Source organism: Stegostoma tigrinum, chromosome 7 (assembly GCF_030684315.1).
Source record: "Stegostoma tigrinum isolate sSteTig4 chromosome 7, sSteTig4.hap1, whole genome shotgun sequence".
NCBI lineage: Eukaryota > Metazoa > Chordata > Chondrichthyes > Orectolobiformes > Stegostomatidae > Stegostoma > Stegostoma tigrinum.
In genome coordinates this window covers 35,009,132-35,031,423 of record NC_081360.1, presented here as the reverse complement: position 1 = coordinate 35,031,423, position 22,292 = coordinate 35,009,132, and the positions used below count along the sequence as shown (strand labels likewise).

Sequence of the window (22,292 nt, the reverse complement as noted above, 5' to 3'; positions counted from 1 at the left end):
ATGAATGTCAAAATGGCCATTAAGTAGAAAACAGGAAAAACAAGTTCCATCACATGCTTCTGAGTGTGCATCCGAACCAGTTTCTCTTGCTATGCAAATACACTGTAGTTCTAAAATTTTAAGCTTCATTAAGTAAGTTCTCACCTCTACGATCTTTTGGACATTTTAAGAATAAATTTGCAATAAGTCTCAAATTTTTGTCACTGGACTGTGAATAATCAGAAACTATAGATCTTCAGATCAGTTGCCTACGTTTGCATCAAATCTGCCATTTTCTTTCATTGTTCACACAATGTGGTTATTGTCAGCAAGCCAACTTTCATTAACCATTTCAATTGCCCTTGAAAATGTAGTGGTGAGTGGCCTTTCTTGAACTGCTGTGTTAGGTACACCCAGTGCTTTTCAAGGGAAAATTCAGGTTCAAAGACAAAGGATGAACAACAATATTCAGAAGGCAGTGCTAATGGAGCCTTAGCGAGTTGTTGCAGTGCATCTTATCATGCATTTAGTCTCCATGGTGCCCTTCTCATGCACCAGCAGTGTTGGTAGTGCCTGATGCGCTGGGAAGTTTACATTTTGCTTCAAAGAAAGGCTCCTGGAGGTACTGACAGACTGGCTGGTGGAGAAGAGGGCCATCCTTTGGTTTTGTTTAACAGTCTATGGGACAAAGAACCAGTGTCATTTATGAATCAATTTGATGAACACATCATTGGCGTATCTCCACAGTTGGGTGAGGTACTCCAAAGACTGCTAGAGACCAGGCACTTACTCAGTTCCAGGCAGAAGGTGACCCATAGTGTGCTGTTAATGATATTTTGCCAATGTACAGTCACAGAAACAGCAAGCAGGTTTGTTGAAGACACTTAATAGACTGGATTGAAAGATTAGACGAGTTCACTAATATCACTTTTACCTTGCTGGCTTTGCCACACGTGTGTCTTGCTGTATCTATGCACAGGTTTTCAGCCACCATGGAAAGCTAGGTTGTGCAGAGTGCTCAATGGCCACTTGAGATACAAGCAGATCTGCAATCCATGACTTTAATCACTAGAGTTCAGCATCAGCAGCAGGGCGAGAACTTGATGAGTAAACTTGACCTCACTCCGGATGCTCCTTCAGCAAGGTGGTGCCATTAAGCCCAGAGATTTCCTCTGAGGATACCCTAGAGGGGCCAGGCCTGACCAGCTATCCCCGCCTACGATCCCCAACTCCATAGATGATGCAGCTGCGGAGGTTGAGCCTACAATTGGGTAGAATCCTCTTCACTTCTTAGGGACTTCTGGCCACAAAAGCTTCTGGAATTGTTTGCCTAAATCTTCCAGATCAATAGGATCAATGGAAAAACTGCATTGAAGATAGAGCAGGAGTAGGTCATTTAATCCCTTGAGTCTACTCTGCCATTCATTATCATCATAGCTGATCATCAAGCTTGATCGTGACACAGCAGACTCCCTCCACTTGAACTGCAGAATCCAGGATTTCACCTGGATTTTCGTGGGAGGGTAATGAAAAGAAGCGCTGAGGAAATATAGGCAGCAGAAGTGACATATCATTGTAAATCCGCTTTGACTTCTGTAAATACACATGTGCTCTCACCTGTCATATATCTGATCAAGTGTTATTTCTTATAACACTTACTTATATGACTACCAAGTCAGAGTTAACCAGTCTCTTCATTTGTCTGAAGGAAGACAGAAGTTACATTGAGGTAGTACTCATCTTCAATAAGCAGCCTGGATAGCAGATTGTTCAACCCGTGCAGCCAAGTCTTAGCACTTTAATGTGGTGATCGTGGAGGCCAAAGGTAATACTGTGCAACTTGTATGAGGGACAAAAACATATGTTTCTGAAAAAGCTCAGCAGATCTGGCAGCATCTGAGGAGAAAAAAAAAATCAGAGTAAATGTTTTGGGTCCAGTGACCCTTCCTCAGAACTCAGGACCCGAAACATTAACTTTGATTTTTTTTCTTCTACTAGACCTGCTGAGCATTTCCAGCAACTTCCATTTTTGTTCCTGATTTACAGTATTTGTAGTACTTTTGGTTTTTATTTACCTTGTATTAGGGCTTTGCCTCTGCTCATTTTTAAACTATCCAATGGAGTTCAGTTTTAGATTAAAAATACAATGTTTGCATTATTAATTCTTCTTGTTACTAACTAACAAATGCACTTCTTTGTTAACTAAAGAAAATCTGCTTAATTATTCTTATTCTCTCCTGGGATGTCAGCATTGCTGGCTGGCCGGCCAGCATTTATTGCCGTTCTTTGTTGCCCAGAAATGGGTTGCAAACTGCCTTCATGAACTTCGGCAATCCACGTAATGTAGGTAGATCCACAATGGTTAGGGAGGGAATGCCAGGATTTTTGACCCAGCAACACTGAAGGATCTGCAATTTCCTCTCTAATGGCACTTTGGGTCAACCCAGAACATGTACACTGCAGTGGTTGTAGAAGGCAGCTCACCACCACCTTCTCAAGGATGACTGGGAATGGGCAATAAATGCTGGCCGGCCAGCCAGCCAGCGATGTCCACATCCCACAGAATGAATAAGTATATTTCCAAGTCAGGATGATGAGTGGCTTGCAGCGGGATTTGCAGGGAGTTGTGCTCCCATGCTTCCTTTGTCCTTCCATATGGAAGTGGTTGTGGGGTTGGAAGGTACTATTTAAAGATCTTTGGCAAATTTCTGCAGTGCATTTTGTAGATGGAACACACTGTTGCTACTGTCAGTGGTGAAAGGAGTAGATGCTTGAGGATGTGGTGTCAGTCAAATGGGCTGCTTTATCCTGGACAGTGTCAAGTTTGTTGAGCGTTGTTGGAGCTGCAAACGTTTAGGAAAGTAAGGAAATATTCCATCACACTCATGACTTATGCCTTGAAAATGGTGAATGGACTTTGCAGTGTCAGGATTCGAGTTATTTGCCACAGTATTCCCAGTCTCTGATCTCGACATGTAGGCAATGTATTTATATGGAGTGTCTAGTTGAGTTTCTGGTCAATGATAATTTCCAGGATGTTGATAGTTTGTTTTAAGCCCAAATTCCTTTGGTCTGGGAGGAAAGGAATCAAGAACGGAAGGGAAGGGATCCTTTTTAAATTAACCTTGTGCCCAACTGAGGGAGCACATGAATAAAAAGGGGAGCCAGTTCATCCTTCCACACCCAGGAGTTGAAAGATTTGTCTAGAACCGCAACAGCTTGGGAAACCTCGCCTGGAGACCAGTTGTAACACTAAGTTCCTGACTGATCATTACTAAGCCCCTGGACTGAGATCAGATGATGCTGTTAACTGTGTTGCAGCAATCCCTGCATGACTGTAGAACCTTTCACTTTTCTAAGGTGTGACCCCTTTCTTTGGCTTCTAGTCAAGGCAATTTGGTTGAAGTATGCCACTCAAACCTCTGATCATATGCTGTAGGTGTACCCCTTGATTATTTGGTGCTACCAATCATGTTGCCTGTCATTCTGTCTGCTCTCGTAAGCAAGCCAAGCAAGAAATCATGTGGGGCTGTAAGTTCTCATTGTGGTAGCAATGTGCAAAAACGCAAGGCAAATCAGATATAATATGAATGGCCAAGTAAGTTCAAAGTGAGTGAGTGTTGACAGAGCAAGCTAACACCCATACGCATCCTGTGCAGGTGGGTGAGCTGGCTGTATGTCGCTGCACACAGTGACCTGGCAGAATCACTGCAATGTAAAATGTTTCTAAGTTCCAAAGTACTGTGAAAAGCTGGTGTATTATGATTTAGTCCTAGATTAGTCATGATAATGTCTCAATAGAGTGAATGGTTTACTTCTCTTTCTACATCTTATGAGGCAGTTGTCCTCAGTAAAGGGGATCTCGTTAGTCAGGAGGACCTACTACTGTCAGTCAAGGGCATCCTCTGATCTCAGTCTGGGGATTTTGGCATGGTCTGTCAGATGCTTGGGCTGTTTGGGGTCAGGAGTTCTGTGTCATTGCAACCCAGGGAGTGCACCACTGTAAGTACTACAAGTCTAATGCAATTATCCCAGGGTTTAGTGTTAAGTCAGATGGGAAACTGCACAGTAAACATCCAGGGGTGCAGTCACTTATCAGTCAGGGATGTCCTTTCAGGTTCAGGGCAGTGGGCACGGTCATGGTCATTTTCGGGGTCGTTCACTGAAAGTCAAGCAGGGGTTTATTATCAGGGTTCACTAAACGGCCATCTTTGTGGTTGACAAGTTGGGGAGTTGGTCACTTATGGAGACTGCAGACAGCATATTTGGATGTGGAGGGGATAGTAAGGATCTGAAATAATAGACCACTGAGAGACATGGGTTCCTGGGGAAGGGTGATCATTGATAGTCACTATCATGCTGATTTTGATGGGGATGAAAATGTAACATGATGATTGGATAGTAAGCTTGGGGTTCAGGGGAAAGCAGCAAGATGAAAACCTAAATTAATAAATATAGTTAGGTGGGAACATTGCGGTACTTAATTCTGATGGTATTGATAGAGAATACAAGGCAGAAAAAGATGTTGCAAAATTGACGGGCTGAGCCTGCAACTCATTCTGAACTGCTTCTTTTGTTGCTTTCCATCCTGATCTGAATTGCAAATATATAATGGAAGTTAAAAATGATTGTGACCACACTCAATGTAGGTGGAGTAGGTATTCTTTTCTGTCAGGGGTAGGCCCCAATTGTGAATGAAATGAGGCCCTTCAAAGGGCAGTTGTGGTAATCAGATACTTGCACATATAGGTTAAAGATGTCTCTAATCACAAAATTCTGCATGTGAACTGCATGCAGTGTCAGCTACGTTGGATGCAGTTTTTGTTACAAACAATCCTGACTGCGTCATCGGTGATTATAAATTGATCTTACTCATCTCTGAAGCAGAAGTAATCGCAGGCGATCTTTAAAATGTCACTTGAGGAGCACAATTCACAAAGAAATATGATCTAGGAGGTCTTAGTATATTCCACCTCAAGGTTATTTGTAGCAGTGTATATTTCATAACTCTTCACTTCCACATGGGGTGTGATGTGAACTGTTGTCAGAATAGCAGAGGTGAACTCCTGCAGCAGTTGGTAGGAATGGTATTTACCGTTTGGTATTCTAGGTCTGGGGATCAGTAACTTGCTAGGGTTGTCACACCTGAGCACTAAGAGGTGTTGACTAGGTCTCATTGGCAAAAGGGAATGAAATTACATTTTCTCTGAAGTACTTAACAATAATATAATTTTCTTGAGTAATATAAGGTGGAGGGAACAATGTTTCAGTAATCCTGTCACACTTAAAGTCTCTTCTGGTATTTGCTTGATATGGTTTAGGTTGCATCCATCAAAATAAGGTTTAAAATGTTATATGTCAATATGCAGACACTCATTTGTGTGTAAATGTGACTGTTGACATTATAAGGAGCTCTTTGGATTCTGATATTTCCCACATACGTTCAGTGGAACATTCCCCAATGGATCCAGATACAGCAGATGTTATTGTTGCTACGTGTTGGGAAACATGGGAGGCAGGCTGGCCTGCAGGTGAGACTGAAACAACGAGGTTTCAAATCATCCCCCTATACAGCTTAATCCTGGCAAATGCACAAATTATTGAAAGAAAGCTGGATGATCTTAAAGCTAGACTCACCTATCAAAGAGAATTGAGAGGCTGTTGTGTGGTCTATTTTACTGATACATGGCTCACTTCTACTTCCCCTAATTGTGCCTTATGCCCTGAGGACTTCACAATCCACCGGGTGGACTGCATGACATTCTTGGCCAAGGCAAGGGGCAGAGGGGTCTGCCTCCTAGTCAACACCTCTTAGTGCTCAGATGTGACAACCCTAGCAAGTTACTGATCCCCAGACCTAGAGTACCAAACAGTAAATACCATTCCTACCAACTGCTGCAGGAGTTCACCTCTGCTATCCTGACAACAGTTCACATCACACCCCATGTGGCAGTGAAGAGTTATGAAATATACACTGCTACAAATAACCTTGAGGTGGAATACACTAAGACCTTCTAGATCATAGCAGGTGATTTCAACCAGGCCAACCTCAAGAATGTGCGACCAAAATACCAGCAACACATCTCCTCCTGTACCACCAGAGACCCAAACACCCCTGACCATTGCTACATTACCATCAAAAACACTACTACTCCAGCCCCTGCCCCATTGTGAAAAATCAGACCATAAGGCTATGCTCCTTTTTCTGGTTTACTAACAGAAATTAAAGCTTGAAGATCCGGTACAGAAAGTCATAGTGCTGGTCTGAGGCAACAGATGAGTTCCCATATGACAATTTGGTGTCGGTGAACTGGTCCATATTGAAGAACTTGGTAGCCAACCAAAATGAAAATGCCACTACTGTCACAGACCTCATCAGTGAGTGTGTAGAGGACTCCATGCTAAAGCAGTTAATCTGAGTGTTCAATTGGAAAGCATGGGTGTGCATATTGAAGTCCAGGTGTGTGAGGTGTTCAAGTTGGGCGATCCTGATCTATACAGAAATTCTAGGTATGGCCTTTGCAAAGCCATTGGGCATGTCAAGAGACAGACTGGACAAAAATAGAGTCTGAGACTAATCACAGAAACATCTGTCGATTGTGGCAAAGCTTACACAATTAAATGGGCTACAAAACGAAGTCGAGTAGAATTGCTGGTAACAGTGCATCCCTCCCAATAAACTCAATGCATTCTGTGCTTGTTTTGAACAAATGTTCAGTGAAATGACACAACAGATCCATGGCAGATGTCATCTGCCTGGCCTTATGTTTATCCTGGAACATTTGGGTCACAAGTACACCTACAGCAGTCTCTTACTTACTGACTTTAGCTCTGCCTTCAACACTATAGTTCCAATAAAGCTCATCTCCCAACACACACACACACACACACACACACACACACACACACACACACACACACACACCAACTGACTTCCTGACCCACGAACCTCAATCAGTAAGGATTGGTGACAACAACATCTCCACACTGAGATGCTGCTTGGCCTGCTGTGTTCATCCAGCATCACACTTTGTTATCTAACATCTCCACACTGTTCCTCGACACTGATTCTCCTCCAGGCTGCATACTCAGCCTTTTACTATACTCCTTATACACTCATTAATGTGTGTCCAAATTCTGCTCTAATTCCATTTACAAGATTGCTGATGACACCATTGTTGTCGGTTGGATCTCAAACAATAATGAGACAGGGAGCTTAATGGCACAGTGTAAAGAAAACAATCTCTCCAGCAAAACAAAGGATCTGGTCATTAATTCAGGAAATGGAGTGGACGATTGGCTGTGTCAACAATGCTGAGGTAGACATGGTTGACAGCTTCAAGTTCCTAAAAGTGAAGATCAGCAACAATTTGTTCTGGTCTATCCATGTTGACACTACATGGCACCTGGAAGTCAGCTTTTCTACTTCCTCTGAAGGCTAAGGAAATTCTACATTATTACGATGACACTTAGTAATTTTTATACATGCACCATAGAGAGCATCCTATCAGGATGCATCACAGCTTGGTATGGCAACTGTTCTGCTAAGACCGTAAGAAATTGCAGAGAGTTGTGAACACGGCTCAGTCCAACGTGCAAACCAGCCTTTCATCCATTTATTTCATCTTCACTTCCCACTGCCCTTTGAAAGCAGCCAACATTATCAAAGACGCCTCCCATTCTGGTTTCACCCTCTTCCACCATCTTCAATTGGGCAGAAGACAATAGAAGTTTAAAAATTTGTACCAACAGATACAAGAATGGACCTCTTGTATAGTAAAGTTGATCTTTCTCTGCACCTTCTCTGTAGCTGTAACACTTTAATTTGTATTCTGTTCTATTATCCTGAAGTACTTATATACTGGAATGATTTGACTGGATAGCATGCAAAACAATACTTTTTGTTGTAACTCAGTACATGTGATAACAATGAAATGAAATGAAATCAAATCAAACCAAATGGGCACTGCACAACTAAAGTGCAAAGATATTAAGGAGGAACAAATGTGTCAGAAAGCCCAGGACCAGCGAACAGAGCTGCTGGACAGTGCCACATGAATGAGTCACAGCAAAGGATCCTTCAGGATGCAGAGGAGGCCCAGATTCCTTCGTTCTAGATGCCATTTCATCCAAATGAAGATGTCCCAGGTATCCAAACTATGTCAACTGCTGGAACAGGAGTTGTGATCCAAAGGAGTGAATGGCCATCAAGGTGATAGCTGTGCTACATTTTTATGTGAATGGTTACTGCCAAGGATCAGCTGAGAACTTGAATGTGATTTCCAACTAAAATGTTATCAAAGCTGTTACTGATATAATTTGTGCCAGATCACAGTGCTTCATCTCTTTTCCCAATCACAAGGAAACTGCTGTAGCCAATGCAGTAAACTTTGCCAACTAGCTGGCTTTCCCCAGATGCAGGGCATTACAGTGTGCACCATATGATAACACTGCTGAATTCACCATGAAAGAGTTCTATTTGGTGAATGTAAAAATCATCTGTGATCATCAGTACCACACTTTTTTAGAGGTCTGAATTAGGTATTGTGGAAGCTGTCATAATGTCCTATATCCAAGATTAACTTGAATTCCAGCTTCATTTCAAGGGCAAAATGTCTTCTGAGGATAGCTGCTGGGAGATGAGGGCTATAATCGTGCAATCATGGCTAAAGACTCTAATATGCAGTTCCCCAACTGAGGCTAAGCTTGGATACAATGCAGTCCGAGCAGACAGTAGGTCTTCTGAAGTTGAGGTTCTGATGCTTGGATTGGTCTGATGGGGACCTTGGCAGTTCACTCCAGTCAAAATGTGTGCTAAACCATTGTATGTTATGACCTGTACAACCAGAGGAGACAAGGGAGATGTGATAGGTGCTGAAGAGTACTGGCAGTCTTCTGATGAGGAAAATGAGAACATTGAGTAGGAGGAACATCACCTTCATCATACAGCAGGGCAGCATCAGGTGCAGTTTGTCAGATGGGATTTAATTGACTTGCATACTATAGATAAGAGTTAGGTGAAGTCATCATTCATTGACTGTAAATTTGTTGTTGCTCAAAAGGCGAACAGCCCTGTTTGGTCCAAGAAAGTAGCCCTGTGTTTAGCTCCGCCAGGTTGGCACCTCAGCTGAAGCTGCAAAAGCTATGTTGATGCTCCAGAATTTCACACTGCAGCACAAAAACATGGAAAATGTTTCTGATTGCACTGATGCTAGACAAACAGAGGCTCATCTAGAACAGCACCATAAGCAGAGAAAGGTTATAAGCTTTTTCAGCACTGACTCACTGTTTTTCAGTGTCTTTTGCAATAGCCTGACTGTGTACAATATGATTCAACTGATCAAGATTTTACTGTGTGCCAGTCAATTGCTTGATTTTTATCTGTATAACAGGTCACCAATTTTCATACACACGCAAATGTTAGCGAGGTAGACTGATGGAGATCAACTTGACAGTGTTATATCTGACCTTGGGGTGATGCCAGTTCTATTTCATTCTTATTCAAATTGCCTAAGGCGATTTGGGATGAGGTTATACTCAGAAACCCCTGATAGACAAAGGGCATCACCAAATACAATATCCACTCTTTCATCCTTTTAAAAACTTCCAAAAAAACAGCTGACCATTCTGACCCAACTATATTATGGCAAAGGCAGTGTACTATTGGGGTCAAGTTTAATTGACTGTTAATATATTTACATGTGGTGAACAGGCTACCAATTTTGACACTGCCCATCCTCCATGTAACTCCCTCAGAACCTTGCTTTCCTCAGTATTGCCAATTTTGACTTAATGTTGTCATAATGCTGCTTATTGTCATAAAGATCACACAAGATCTGCCCAGTCTCTCAGATAAATAACATTGCAGAGCACTTGTTCCTCTTGCAAATGAAGGCTTGATGCTGACGTCCCAGGTGCCAAAAATGAGATACTGCTTTTTAAAATTAACATGATTAACAAGTAGCACAGGATGATGCAGTGGAAATCAGAATACCGACTACCTTAATCAAATACCTTGACCAATTATTAATAAGTAAGGTTACCTTGTTATGCAAAGAACAACAATCAAAATGATGGCCACCTGCACAGCTCCAATGATGGATGCTATTAAGACATACTGAAGTTTTCCAGCTCCAGGAACTACGTACAAAACATTAAACTCTTTTTGTTCACAGCGTGGTCCTTTAAAACCTGTTTCACAGCTGCAAGATGAGAGTAATTATTCAGCAAATGCATTGATACAATATTGAAATCAGTAATATTTACATAGAAATTTTAAAACAAATTGATTTGTTTCTGTCTTGTCTAAACATTTACCTGCAAGATGGTTCTTGTTTATTAATCAAGTATTCACATTTTCCATGTAAACAAAGATTATCCAAGTGATTGGGACATGGGATAAATAGTCCCCGGGCAGGTTTTTCTAATTTATTGGCATTTTTTTCTGTAATATAAAATGCAAAATGGAGGGAAATATTGAATAATAAATAAAATATTGAAAAATGTTTAATGACTTCAGGAAAGAGTATAAGTGCCAGTGGAGTTGGGTTCTATATGAATGTCATCTTATAAATTATGACATCAAGATTAGATTGCTCGTAGCATGAGAATAATGAATTCCAGTGAAGGAACTTCAGAGAGAAATAGCAGTCGAACAAGATCTAATTTATAAATTGAGATTACAATATCAATCCAACTTGATGTTCTTGGCCAGCTGATTCTTCTGCTGTTGTCCTGAAAGTCCTGATAATTTACCCTATCTTCACAAATGTCTCATCCAAGTAGCCATTTTAATGTAAACCTATTTGGTGAACTAGGCAGCCTTCTTCACCAATGAAGATCCAATGATCTTGTCTTCACGTTTTCAAAAACAATCACTAAAGGGCTATTGGAAGCAGAAGACCCATTGGTATTTCTTCCTCTCTAGCAACGTTGTGCAGTAATCACTCTGACCAAGAAAAACAATTAGCAAGAAGTCTTTAAAAATTCCTAAAACAGAAAAATTTTCTGTTTCATCTACAGACCATACCACAAAAGACTGTGTTTGAATACTGTGACGAACAATCGGGAACTATATAATATTGAGTCAGGAAAATATTACAAGTGAGATTCTATAAGGGCCTCCAGAATGAAAAAACACAACTTGTTGGAACTTCAAAGAACTAAACTCCTAATATTTTTATCCTTATTTAAAAAAAACCAAATTTCTCAAAGAGGTTAGAAATGGCTACCTGTGTAATCAGTTCTTGCATAAAGCCCATCTTCAGTTTTCGTACCTGTGGTTGCGTTGTCTGTTCAAAAAGTTAAAATTGTTTTAAAATGACTTAAGTTATCCAGGCAACCTGTATGACACACATTTCTTCTGTCCTGTGACTCTTTTCATCAGTTTGTTCTACAGGGAAACAGTTGGAGAAGAAACTGTACATTTTTTTCCTGCTAAAATCATCAGGGAATAACCAGCATTTTACTTAACGTAATGTGTTAATTAAGCGTTTGTGCAAAGGCATTTCATTCTAAGGCTTATTCTGGAATTAATTATCCTGGTGTGGAATGTGCTGCCCTCTGGGTCATGTGCAAATTAGTAAGATTAGAGTTGCTAGTTTACAGAAGGTAATTTTCCAGAACATTTTTTTTTCCTTAAAGAAGGGCCATTAACTTCACATAAAGGATGCTACGCACATTTTGAGGTTTTGTGTGTTTCAATATAAAGACAATTGTTTCAAATGGTATTTTCTTTTTGCAGGTTAGTTCCATGTCATCCCTTGTTGATTGGGAAGAGCACAGTAGTTTACGGATATCTCTGATGACAAATTAAACCATAGATTTTCTTTAGTTTTCATGCTTTGCTTTTCTCCTCACTGAAAGTAACTTCACTCTTACCTTTGCAGAATCCTCGCTTACAAAAAGTTCTTAAAAACAATGGTGTCTGTAGAAAGTAGAGCTCTCACAGTGAAAATGAAAGCCCCTCTTGCTTTGTCTCGTATTATAAAGTATTTAGCATTATTATGCATGTTATGCAGTTGACCCCTGAGATTCATAAAGAAGTTTGGACATGGTACAATCTCTACATTTTAGAGTACTGCAAAATGTGTTGTCAGGTCATAAAATTCAAGGATTTTAACCCAGCACACAGACTGCATCATCTCTCACGAAGAATTTTTGTCCTATCGGTTGAGAAAACCGCATACTTTTCAATGGTATCACATGGTTCACTGTCATATTATAAACTTGCAGTCACAATGGGTGGAATCTTTCCAGCCCCTCAACAATGTGGATAATGGTGAGTTTGTTGGAAAAATCTGGCAAAAATCAGAGAAAATGTGGTTCTTAAAAGGAGGTAGGAAAAAATGTCTGATTCTGCAACTGAGTTATGAACCAGAATCTCGTTAGTGAGTGGTGACAGGCAACATACATGTATTTGCCCACTATTAGTGCTTGATTATGCCTCATTGATATGAAATTTCATATTCTTTCATGCACCAGAGAGAAACTACAGGTGACAATTCCCGACATGGAAGTCAGAGGTGGTACGTAGTGACTCCAGCTCACTACTTGCACCTCTCAGCCTCCAACTTAGGCAGCAGTCAATAACATCTCAGTTATGTTTCATAGGCAGTGGCTGTCTTAACACCACATCCATGCAGACTGATACTGTACATGCACCAGTCTTACCACATCATGTTACATCCGACTCCCGTACAATACAGTTCTCCACTTCACTTCAAAGCTGCAGTTTAGAATGCACTAACAGCTTCAAAGTAATGCTCCTGCCATGGCACTTTGCATTGCAGGGACAATTATCGATGTCATGGATTGGACCCGGGTGCATTAGGGCTCATTGTTTGCTCTCGTATCACACACTTCCTCTGGTCTTTTTCGCATGCTCACAGCATCTTTCCTTGGACTGCATCTTTGCATTTTGTCACTTCATTCAGAATTTAAAGGCTCATGGTACTTCTGTCTTGCCTTGCTGTTCAGTGCAGATACAAAGCCAAGACCTTGTCATGGTTGTTAGTGGTATTAATTCAAGGAGTGTCACATGTTGTTGTCTAGCATTATGCTATGTCACTGTCAACCTACAGGACACGCCACCTGTTTGGACACCAATTAAATTGCATTTTCTTCAATCCAATGGCCAGATCGGAGTCTAAGGGGAGTATTCCTTGGTCAAGTCAAAGGAGATTGTCATCAGTCAGAAAGTCCTGCTGGTCAGTCAAGGGCAGTCTCTGATCTGAGTGTGGGGGCTGCGACAAGGTCAGTCGTCAAAATGAGGTGGTCACAGTCAAGGGCTCTGCCTGACTGCAGTCTGGAAAGTAGGCTGAAAAGGGATGTGATAGATGCTGAGGAGCTGGGAGAGAGGACCAACAATCTTCTAAGGAGGAAGATGAAGATAGTGAACAGGAGTAATGTCACCTACAGCCTGATAAAGAAGGGCAATGTAAGGCACAAGTCAGACAGGACTTAACCGGCACCTGGTTTCTGTAGATAGGAGTTGAGTACTGTGATTATTCATTGATTGTAAATTTGTCATTGATTCAAAGGTGAGTGGGCTCTGTTTCTTCCCAGAAGCAAATGTGGCTAATTTTTATTTACTTTTTCTTTGCTTTTGCTGTTTGTAAAAGTGAACATTTTCAGCCACCAGTGTGCCCTCGAGTTTCTTTTTAGTTTCCCTCCTGCAATGTGCGTGTGAAGGGCAGCTGTTGGCTGGCAATACCTCATTTTGTGTGGTATGGAGTTTTAAATATGGCTCCAGGAATCCCAGCAGTGGTAACTACTTCTGTTCTGGTGAACACATGATAGTACAAGCAACGCCCTGTACAGGCACAGTGCAAAGCTAATGAAGCAAGCTGTGAAGCACTGCATAAAAGTCCACTGCAACTTTTGGCAAGGAAGCCTCCCATGGAACTCCCTGAAATTGTAACTTGACCAATTTTGGTGAAATTTGGCCCAGTGTGTGTACTTGCACTATAAAACTTCACAATTATAAGAATAAGTTATAATAAGGAAAATGTCAACAATAAAGTTCAAGTGTATTACCTTGGGAGTGGAAAATCTAATGTACCTGCAGTGTTTACAAGATATTCAGAGCATCCATACATCAGCATTTCTGTACATAGATCATTTTTAAAATTCAGCTAAACATTACTGTGAATACAGAATTAACTGGTACTTTATAGTGTACTAACTTTGTTATTCTATATAAATCCACTTTTTAGTATAGTTTCCAATAATATTGCAACATCAGAATTTCGAGATTCAATTCTAGTCTTTGAGTGATGCAGATGTGAGGAGAATGCTTAATTGGGAAAACTCACTATATTACTGAATAACTGGGGTTGTATTACTAGGCTTTGTATGATTTTAGCAGTTGCAGTTGAACAGAAGGCATAGGTCACAGATGGTCAACTTTTCAAGAGGTTGAAAAAAAAACTGTGTACTGTCAAGCAGTAACAAATATTAAATAGATGGGGATAACTGTACATTTTTATGCTCCCATCGAGGAGTGGCACTTGCAGGGAGCAGAATGAGAAACGTGCATATAGCCCATTACGTTTCATCGGTTAAAATTGTAATTAAAGTATGTGAGTAATTTTGAAACTTAATTCATCACTGTGGCTGTTGAAATATGCTTTGCCTTCACTTAGTTATTTGATATCTGTATTTCTCTCAATTTTTTCATTCTGTCTCTACCTTTTCTCGTTCTCATTCCATCTCCTCCCTAACACCCCTTCCTTATTTACTTTTTCTGTCATCTAATATTGTCATTCTATCTCACTTCCCTCTTTTCATCTCTTTTATTCCCAGAATCACTATGCCTGGAAGCAGGCCATTCAACCCATTGAATCCATGCCAATCCTCTGAAAGGCATTTCACCCAGACCAACCCCACCCCCCCCCCCCCCACTCTGTCCGCATAATCCTACATTTCTCATGATTAATCCACATCCCAGGACAGTACAGGCAATTTAGCATGGTCAGTTCACCTAACCTGCACATTTTTAGCCTGTGGAAAGAAACGAGAGCAGTCGGAAGAAATCCACACCGACACATGGAGAATATGTAAACTCCACATAGACAGTTGTCAGAGGCTGAAATTGAACCTGGGTCTCTGACACTGTGAGACAGCAGTGCCAATGACCGAGCCACTGTTTCACCCATTTTCATTCATTGTTTCTTGTCTTTCTTCCTATCATTACCAATCATGTGCTCTCTTGGTTCTTTTCTGATTTGCTTCTTGTTTTGCTTTCTATTCATTCTTGCACCTTCTACCTTTTCTGTTTTCCCCATTTTTCTCTCTTTCTCTGTCTAATTTCATGTACTGAACAGTAAATAAATGATCAATTTTGTTACAAGTTTGAAAGGGTGACTCTTGTTCTCTGAAGTCTGTGTTCTTCATTTGAAGGAAAACGAGCAGATGCAATGCAAGATTTCTTCCCAAACTCAAGGAGAAACCCAGTATTGTGTCTTCAGTTCTTCTTCACTTCAGTCATATGTGTGCTATCCTTACCAGTGAAGGACTTAGCAAGCTGCACCATCGAACTGGACAGCCATGCAGCATAACCTATGTTATGGTAAATCAGCAGCAGTGCTTACATTCAGCTGCCTTGATTTCTGCTAGAGAGTCTAGTATTGTGATGATTGTTTGTGCTTATGGCAGTAATGGCTGTGTTGCTTCCTTGATGGGCTGTGGGTGAAATTAATTGAGAGTAAACAAATTGCACTTCACCAGTAGAAGAGCTGGATACTAGTTTGGCTACTTCTTATATAGGTATTCTCAAATTAATTCATTTTGTTTTGTAAAATGATCATTATACTTATTGTTTGTAAACAAATGCTAATAGCTGTGGTGATGGAATATTACCACAAGGATTAAACATCAGATACTCTGGAATAAATCACGGCATAGAATTAAAAATGTCAAATAACTGCTTTATAAACAAAAACAGAAGTTGCTGGAAAAGCTCAGCAGGTCAGGTAGCATCTGTGAAGAAAAAGATCAGAGTTAACGTTTTCGGTCTGATGACCCTTCCTCAGAACAAATATTGCCAGACCTGCTGAGCTTTTCCAGCAACTTCTACTCTTATTCCTGATTTACAGCATCCGCAGTTCTTTTGGTTTTTAATTGTTTTATAAACTTCTGATCCTACATTTTAAGTGTGGTTCAGAGGTGAAACAGTAATGCTGCAGCCTACTCTCTAATCCACATTTGTTTCAAGTGCCTTAGTACAGGATCATTGAATTTACGTCATTGGACACTGAAATAGCATGAATACTTTAACAGAATATTCACGAGATCTTGCAAAAACAATCAGGAAATTGCACTTTTTAAATACCAAATAGAGCAATTAAACTGTTTCATTTACCTGGACATCTTCCCAAATGAGTGACTTCTATGAATTCCTGATTCTGGCAAGATGCCTCTTTAACCTGACAAGGGTTATCATAGGATTTACCATCAGAAGCACATACAGGGTTGAAACTGATGCGGGAACAGTCAATGTTGCACACACACCTAGATGAGAAAAAAACAAAAGCTTTAATTAACTCTTGCTAACATTCCAATATCCACAGCTCCAAATGAGGAACTGCTTTTATTGGGAGTGCAGTTTGAAGAATTGCTTTAACAAATCTATAGACTGTACCGCATTCCTTGTCATTGCTGAGAAGCTTTGAACGAAAAGTAGGTGATCCCTTAAATTAATCTCCTGAATGTAATGTGCTAAGCAATAGATAGACGCAATACTTATATCTGACAATTGGTAGTTATTTTTTAATCAAAAATATAAAAGTAACTTTAGCATAGAAAGCCTTGATGTTTGAAAAGTTATTCTTTGAATGACAAATCTTTGAAATGCAACAATACTGTATTCAGAATGCCATTGGGTGAGACTGTGTGACCCAGAGGAGTGCTCTTGTTGCGCCTAGAATCATTAAGGAGTAGTTTTGAAATTTATCTAAGCATGCATCATGGGTTCCAGACAGGTTATCTCATAGAACTTCCACAGCAGATCCCGTTTTGAAACCAGTTAAAATTCCAGTGAGTTATCACGTATATTACATAACACTGACATATTGATTAACAAGGATGTCACCTCAGTGCAGTGGAAGCTTTATCCTTCAGCAAAACTAACTGTTCTTTAACCACTGATGCAACTAACGAACATGTTGAAATAAACCCAACGACATACCACTACAGTACAAAACCAGAAACAAGGCTGCCCACCATGACAGACTGGGCCATATAAATTCAGAGCAGGACAGAGCAATGGTATTCAATGGAGGCTACACAGCACTGACAATGTCACCTAGATGGGAGACGAAACATTTGCGTGAAAACCAGTCAGCTTGGCGAACCAACCAACAATTCCAACCGCAACCCAAGCTACAGATCTTTGTTAAAACAAAACTAACTGTGTTAAAATGGAGATTGGTGAAGATAGAACAGCAAATGAAGCCACTCCACTCAACCTGACCTATCAGCCCTTCATTATCAGTGATCATGGTTATCTGAACTGCCCCATGATATTGTGCTATAACATTTTGCTGAGGGCCACAATCAGGACCAATATAAAGGAGAACACTGCAGATTCTATAAAATGCTGCATCATGAAATGACTAGAAATATGTCTTCTTTTGATTTCTTTCCACAACAATGTCTGTAATGGTATCATTGGGAGTCTCCAAGTGACAGTCAGGTATTTCACGTCTCAGAATAAAGAGCTTAAAAAAAGGCCAACTGTTGTATTAAATTGTCCACATTAAGTCATTTTGCGCTTCTTGGAATGGAACTCAGTAGTGGTTCACCAATATTATTTTGCTGCCTTCTTTCTCTTGAGAGAATATACAACGATGAAGCAACACACGGTTGCTACGCAAAGAATACCTCCAAACCAGACAGGCTACAAATGATAGCTCAGAGTCACAAGAAACAGCACATTTATAAGGTTTGCAGTTCAAAAATAAGTTTTGTATTGCTTCATGAGTATATTTACTAGCATTCAATATTATTAAATCAAGGAGCACATAGCTTTAGAATGGAAAAGTAGTGAAGTTCTGCTAAACCTTTAGAAAACGCTGGTTTGACCATATTTGGGAGTACTGCATGCAGACTAATTACCATACGATAAAATGATGGGGAAGTGCACAGATGATTTATAAAGATGTAATCAGAAATGAATGGGTACACAGGGAAGGACTAAAGGCTGAGGTTTCTTTTGCTTTTGGGAAAAAAAACTAGAAAGATGAGGCAAAACTTAATTGAGGTCTTAAAATTATACAGGGAAAATTTTCCCACGTGGGAGGAAACGGAACAAACATCTTTATCCAAAGACTGATGAGACTGTGGGACTTGCTGTTGCAGGGAGTAGCTGAAGTGAACCATGTGCACGGCGGCATGGTGGTTCAGTGGTTAGCACTAGTGCCTCACAATGCCAGGGATCTGAGTTTGATTCCAGCCCTGGGTGACTGTGTGGAGTTTGCATATTCTCCCTGTGTCTGCATAGGTTACCACTGGGTGCTCTGCTTTCCTCCCCCAGTCCAAAGTTGTGCAGGTTCGGTAGGTTGTTCATGCTAAATTGTCTGCAGTATCCATGGACGTATAGGTTAGGTGGATTAACCCCGGTAAACGGGGTTATGGGGATAAGGTTGGGTTTGAGTGTGATACTATCAGTGCAAACTTAAAAAAAACCCACAGAGCAAAGGAGGCTATGATATGGATGCATTTAAAGGGAAGCTACTTGAGCATATGAAGAAGAAGGAAACAGCATTAGATTTAGAGGAGGAAAGAAGAAAGCCAGCAAGCAGTGATTGGGCCATATGTCATACGTAATCCTTTGTAAAAAATTAATATTTTCTTAAGCACCTTAAATGATTTCTATTGAATTGAATTGCTGGTGTGCTAAAAGATTTGTGATTTGCTGTTTTCACTGCAGTTCATAGGATCTTGATCTGAACACAATTCTGATTTAAGCAGAGTATTTCCTGACAAGCTAGTCATCATTTATTAGAGTTCAGATGAACAGTGAAACAAGCAAAGCAAGCATATTACAGCCAATTCAATTGACAAACAGGGATTTAGAATATTGTACTGATTTAGTTAAATAATCAAATTCTTTCACGACAACATCTGTATAAAATAATTAATGTAGCAAGATGTCCAAAGGTATTTCACATTAGCATTATTGAGTAATATTTAATACCAAGCATATCATAAAAAAATTAGGCATATTGAGGAACATGAACTATGTTTTAGAGAAGTAAAGTGAGGTAGGAAAGTGGGGCCAAAGAGTGGAACAATTAAAATGCAGGATACTCAAGAGGCCAGGATTAGAGAATTATAGAAGGTTGCAGAGATGGAGGAAGTCAAGGATTTGAAAAGGTTTTGTCAGACTGGGAGATAGTGTAGATCAGCAGCATAGGGGTGATGGGTGAGTGAAATGTGCTGAGAGCTGAGATACTGGTACCTGTGTTTTAGCTTGGCTTTAGTCTATGGAGAGACAAAGATGGGAGTCGAGCTGGGATAAAATTGAATAGTTTAGAAGAAAGAAGAGAATTGAATGAGTGTTTCAGCAGTAGCTATGCAGAAGCAGGGACAAATAAATAAAAACATGTTCTTTCTGATAATGTGGATGTAAAGTCAGAAGCTCAACACCGAGGCTCAACCCTGCAGAACTGTTGTGAACAGTTGGTTTTTTCTCAGAGTGGCCGGTAAGATGGCTAGAGTTAGTAGCTAGGAAAAGAAAATTTATGGCAGGGATCAAAGACTGTATCATGTACCCAACCTTATAAATGTGTTCACATCCTTTTCTTTAATAGACTCTTAAACAATAAATCACATTTTTTAGGTTATTGTACATTTAACAAATTATAATTTCATCACACAAAAAAAAGCTATTAAGATGTCTGTCTATTTATTGAAGTTCACAATCCTCTTACTGAGAGTTGAAATCATCTAAGAACACAGGAAAATATAGATGACGAAACATGTCCACATGTGTTTTCATATATAACAAGATTGTGAGTAGATGCACACATGTGATGATAGGTTGGTATACATGGATTTTTATATTTGCAAGTAGAAATAATTGTTCAAACATGTCATCGCGAATACATGAATGCTGTGGAGTAAAAATAGATCTGGCATATTATTTAGTATTCAAGGCAGGGAGGAGAGATATAGTCTGGGAAAAGGCAGAGTACTGTGATAAGTTTTCAAAACTTGCAGTCTTATTGGTTTTTCTGCATTTATACTTAAGATAGTAAGTATATTTTGAGAAGGTCCACAAATGGTTTGGAAAATATTTATAGATGTATGTGGGGAAAAATGATATAACAGAATTGAGTGATCAGTTGTTCTGAAAAAAAAGTGGTTATGTTGTTCAGAACCTCTAAGTTCTTCGTTCATAATTGATCCCTGTTGTGTAAATTCTAAAGCCTCCTATGCTGAGAATGCTATACGATATTTTATAGAGATAAGAGTAGTGGCAAGATGTAAATGCTAACAAAATTAGGGACTTTATTTCCAATACTGATAAGTGGCTGAAAGGTTGTTAGGATGGTTAATCATTTAGTAAACTCAGAGGTATGGTTTTCTGGAGATTATACTAAACCTAATGGTAGGACTAATATTTCCTCTCAGTTAAACGGCCATGACTGGCAAGTTGACACATTGAATTCCACATGCAGAAACCGCTGCAAAGTGTCGAACTTGGAGGATTAAAAAACAGTTAGGGAGATCATAGAGTCGGACCTGATGTTTTCTTAAACAAAATAAAATAATTTTTAAAAAGCCAGGCAAATTAAATAGGGACTGTAGCATTAGGAGATTAGATATTGGGAGCAGGTCAGAAAGATTGTCAGGTTGGGGTCTGAGGGGCAGATGGCGTATACAGTATTGATCATTTTTGCGGGCAGGCAATACAGACACCTGTTTCACCTGGCCTCTGGGGCTCCCTTCAGATGATGCATTTCATGAAACCTGTTAAGCTAGCCTGGTGGCTTTTAAAAATTAAAAGTGATGTTAAAAATGAATGCACTCAGCTTCCTTAAAAATGATTTGAAGACATAACCAACTCCTGAGGATGTATGGGTCTCCTGTTTATGTTAAAATAAGAATTGAGTGGGTTGGTGTTGATCTTTCATTTTTAAAATATTTGGAACTGTCAGAAGTGGACAAGAAATTTAGCCACCTGGTACCGTATCTTGCAACATTTTAAAAAAATCTACAGATTGCTTTTGGTACTTTGTGAAATAATTGCACTAAGGATAGTATCTCATCACAATTCAAGTCACCTTTTATTTACATGTTGCGAGTCCTTGACGTTGATCTAGCTCTCAGAGAGAACAGGATGTCTGACACTCCTGTTCTTATTTGTCAGCTGGGGCTCCCTGATTGGGCCTGGTTAACAGCCCCAATCAGGGAACTCATTCTGAGAGATCTACTTGGCTGACCTTGTTACAATTACTGAGCTTTGTATGCAAATCCAGAAGTCTTTCTTAAGTTGCTGTGATCTTAAAGGATAGGCACTGACTGATACAGATGATGCATCACAAATGGAAAAATCATTTTATAAATTTTTTCTGTACTGTGAACCAAAGTGGGAAAAAGATACTGCTTTAAATCGAGGAAAATGTGAAGGGAGATATTACAGTTGTAAAGCAAGTTACTGTACGTCATTGTGAGTTGTATTTACACTGTTTCTGTGCTCAAGCAGTGGGGAAGATGCTGCAGACTCACCAAGACCCTGAACGACAACTTAGACTGTTGATTGAAAAAGCAATCAGTACCAGTTATGTGGGTCAGAAGTCATCAGCATGACAACAACTTTGACTGGGTCCTGGGCAGTTGGACTGCATCTGCACAGGCATCGAAAACTTCTGTAAGGATGGCATCTCTCTCTTCTTGCAGAAAAACAACAAACAATAACATAACAGCCAGCTATTCTCAGTAACAAGTGACTGAGAGATTAAACAATTGAAATGCCAACCTCAGTGCATCAGCAGGAAAGAATTGCAGGGACTCATAATGAAGATTAAAGGTTAGAAGGGCTTGGAAGAGGAAAAATGACCCTTCATTGAATCCCGTGGATTTGTGTTTTTGCATTGTGTTCCCAAATTCTTTTTCCACTCATTACATCTATTTCTTTGCTTGTTTATGTCTGGCTGATATATGTTTACGCATTTAAGAAGGAGAAATTATATTAAAGAGTTAAAGATTGATAGTTAATATTTTGTTTGTATATGGTTACAACTGCTTTATTTGAAATAAATAGTAGTCTCTGGTTAAGTATAAGAAAGCTGGTTCTCTGTTAACCC

At 39.9% G+C, this 22,292-nt stretch overlaps 1 protein-coding gene across 2 annotated transcripts in view; it reads right to left on the bottom strand.

Annotated features, from left to right (window-relative positions):
* The window catches only part of tmeff2a (transmembrane protein with EGF-like and two follistatin-like domains 2a), a 94,022-nt gene that overhangs the window by 1,660 nt on the left and 70,070 nt on the right, over positions 1-22,292 (bottom strand). Inside the window, exons 6-9 of one of the 2 annotated variants that reach the window (XM_048535175.2) lie at positions 16,343-16,491; positions 11,211-11,270; positions 10,297-10,423; positions 10,023-10,181 (exon numbers count right to left, since the gene is read on the bottom strand). In XM_048535175.2, coding sequence (XP_048391132.1) covers positions 10,023-10,181; positions 10,297-10,423; positions 11,211-11,270; positions 16,343-16,491 — 495 coding nt within the window. The remainder of the gene's footprint in view (positions 1-10,022; positions 10,182-10,296; positions 10,424-11,210; positions 11,271-16,342; positions 16,492-22,292) is intronic. The other variant, XM_048535176.2, reaches the window with a different exon arrangement.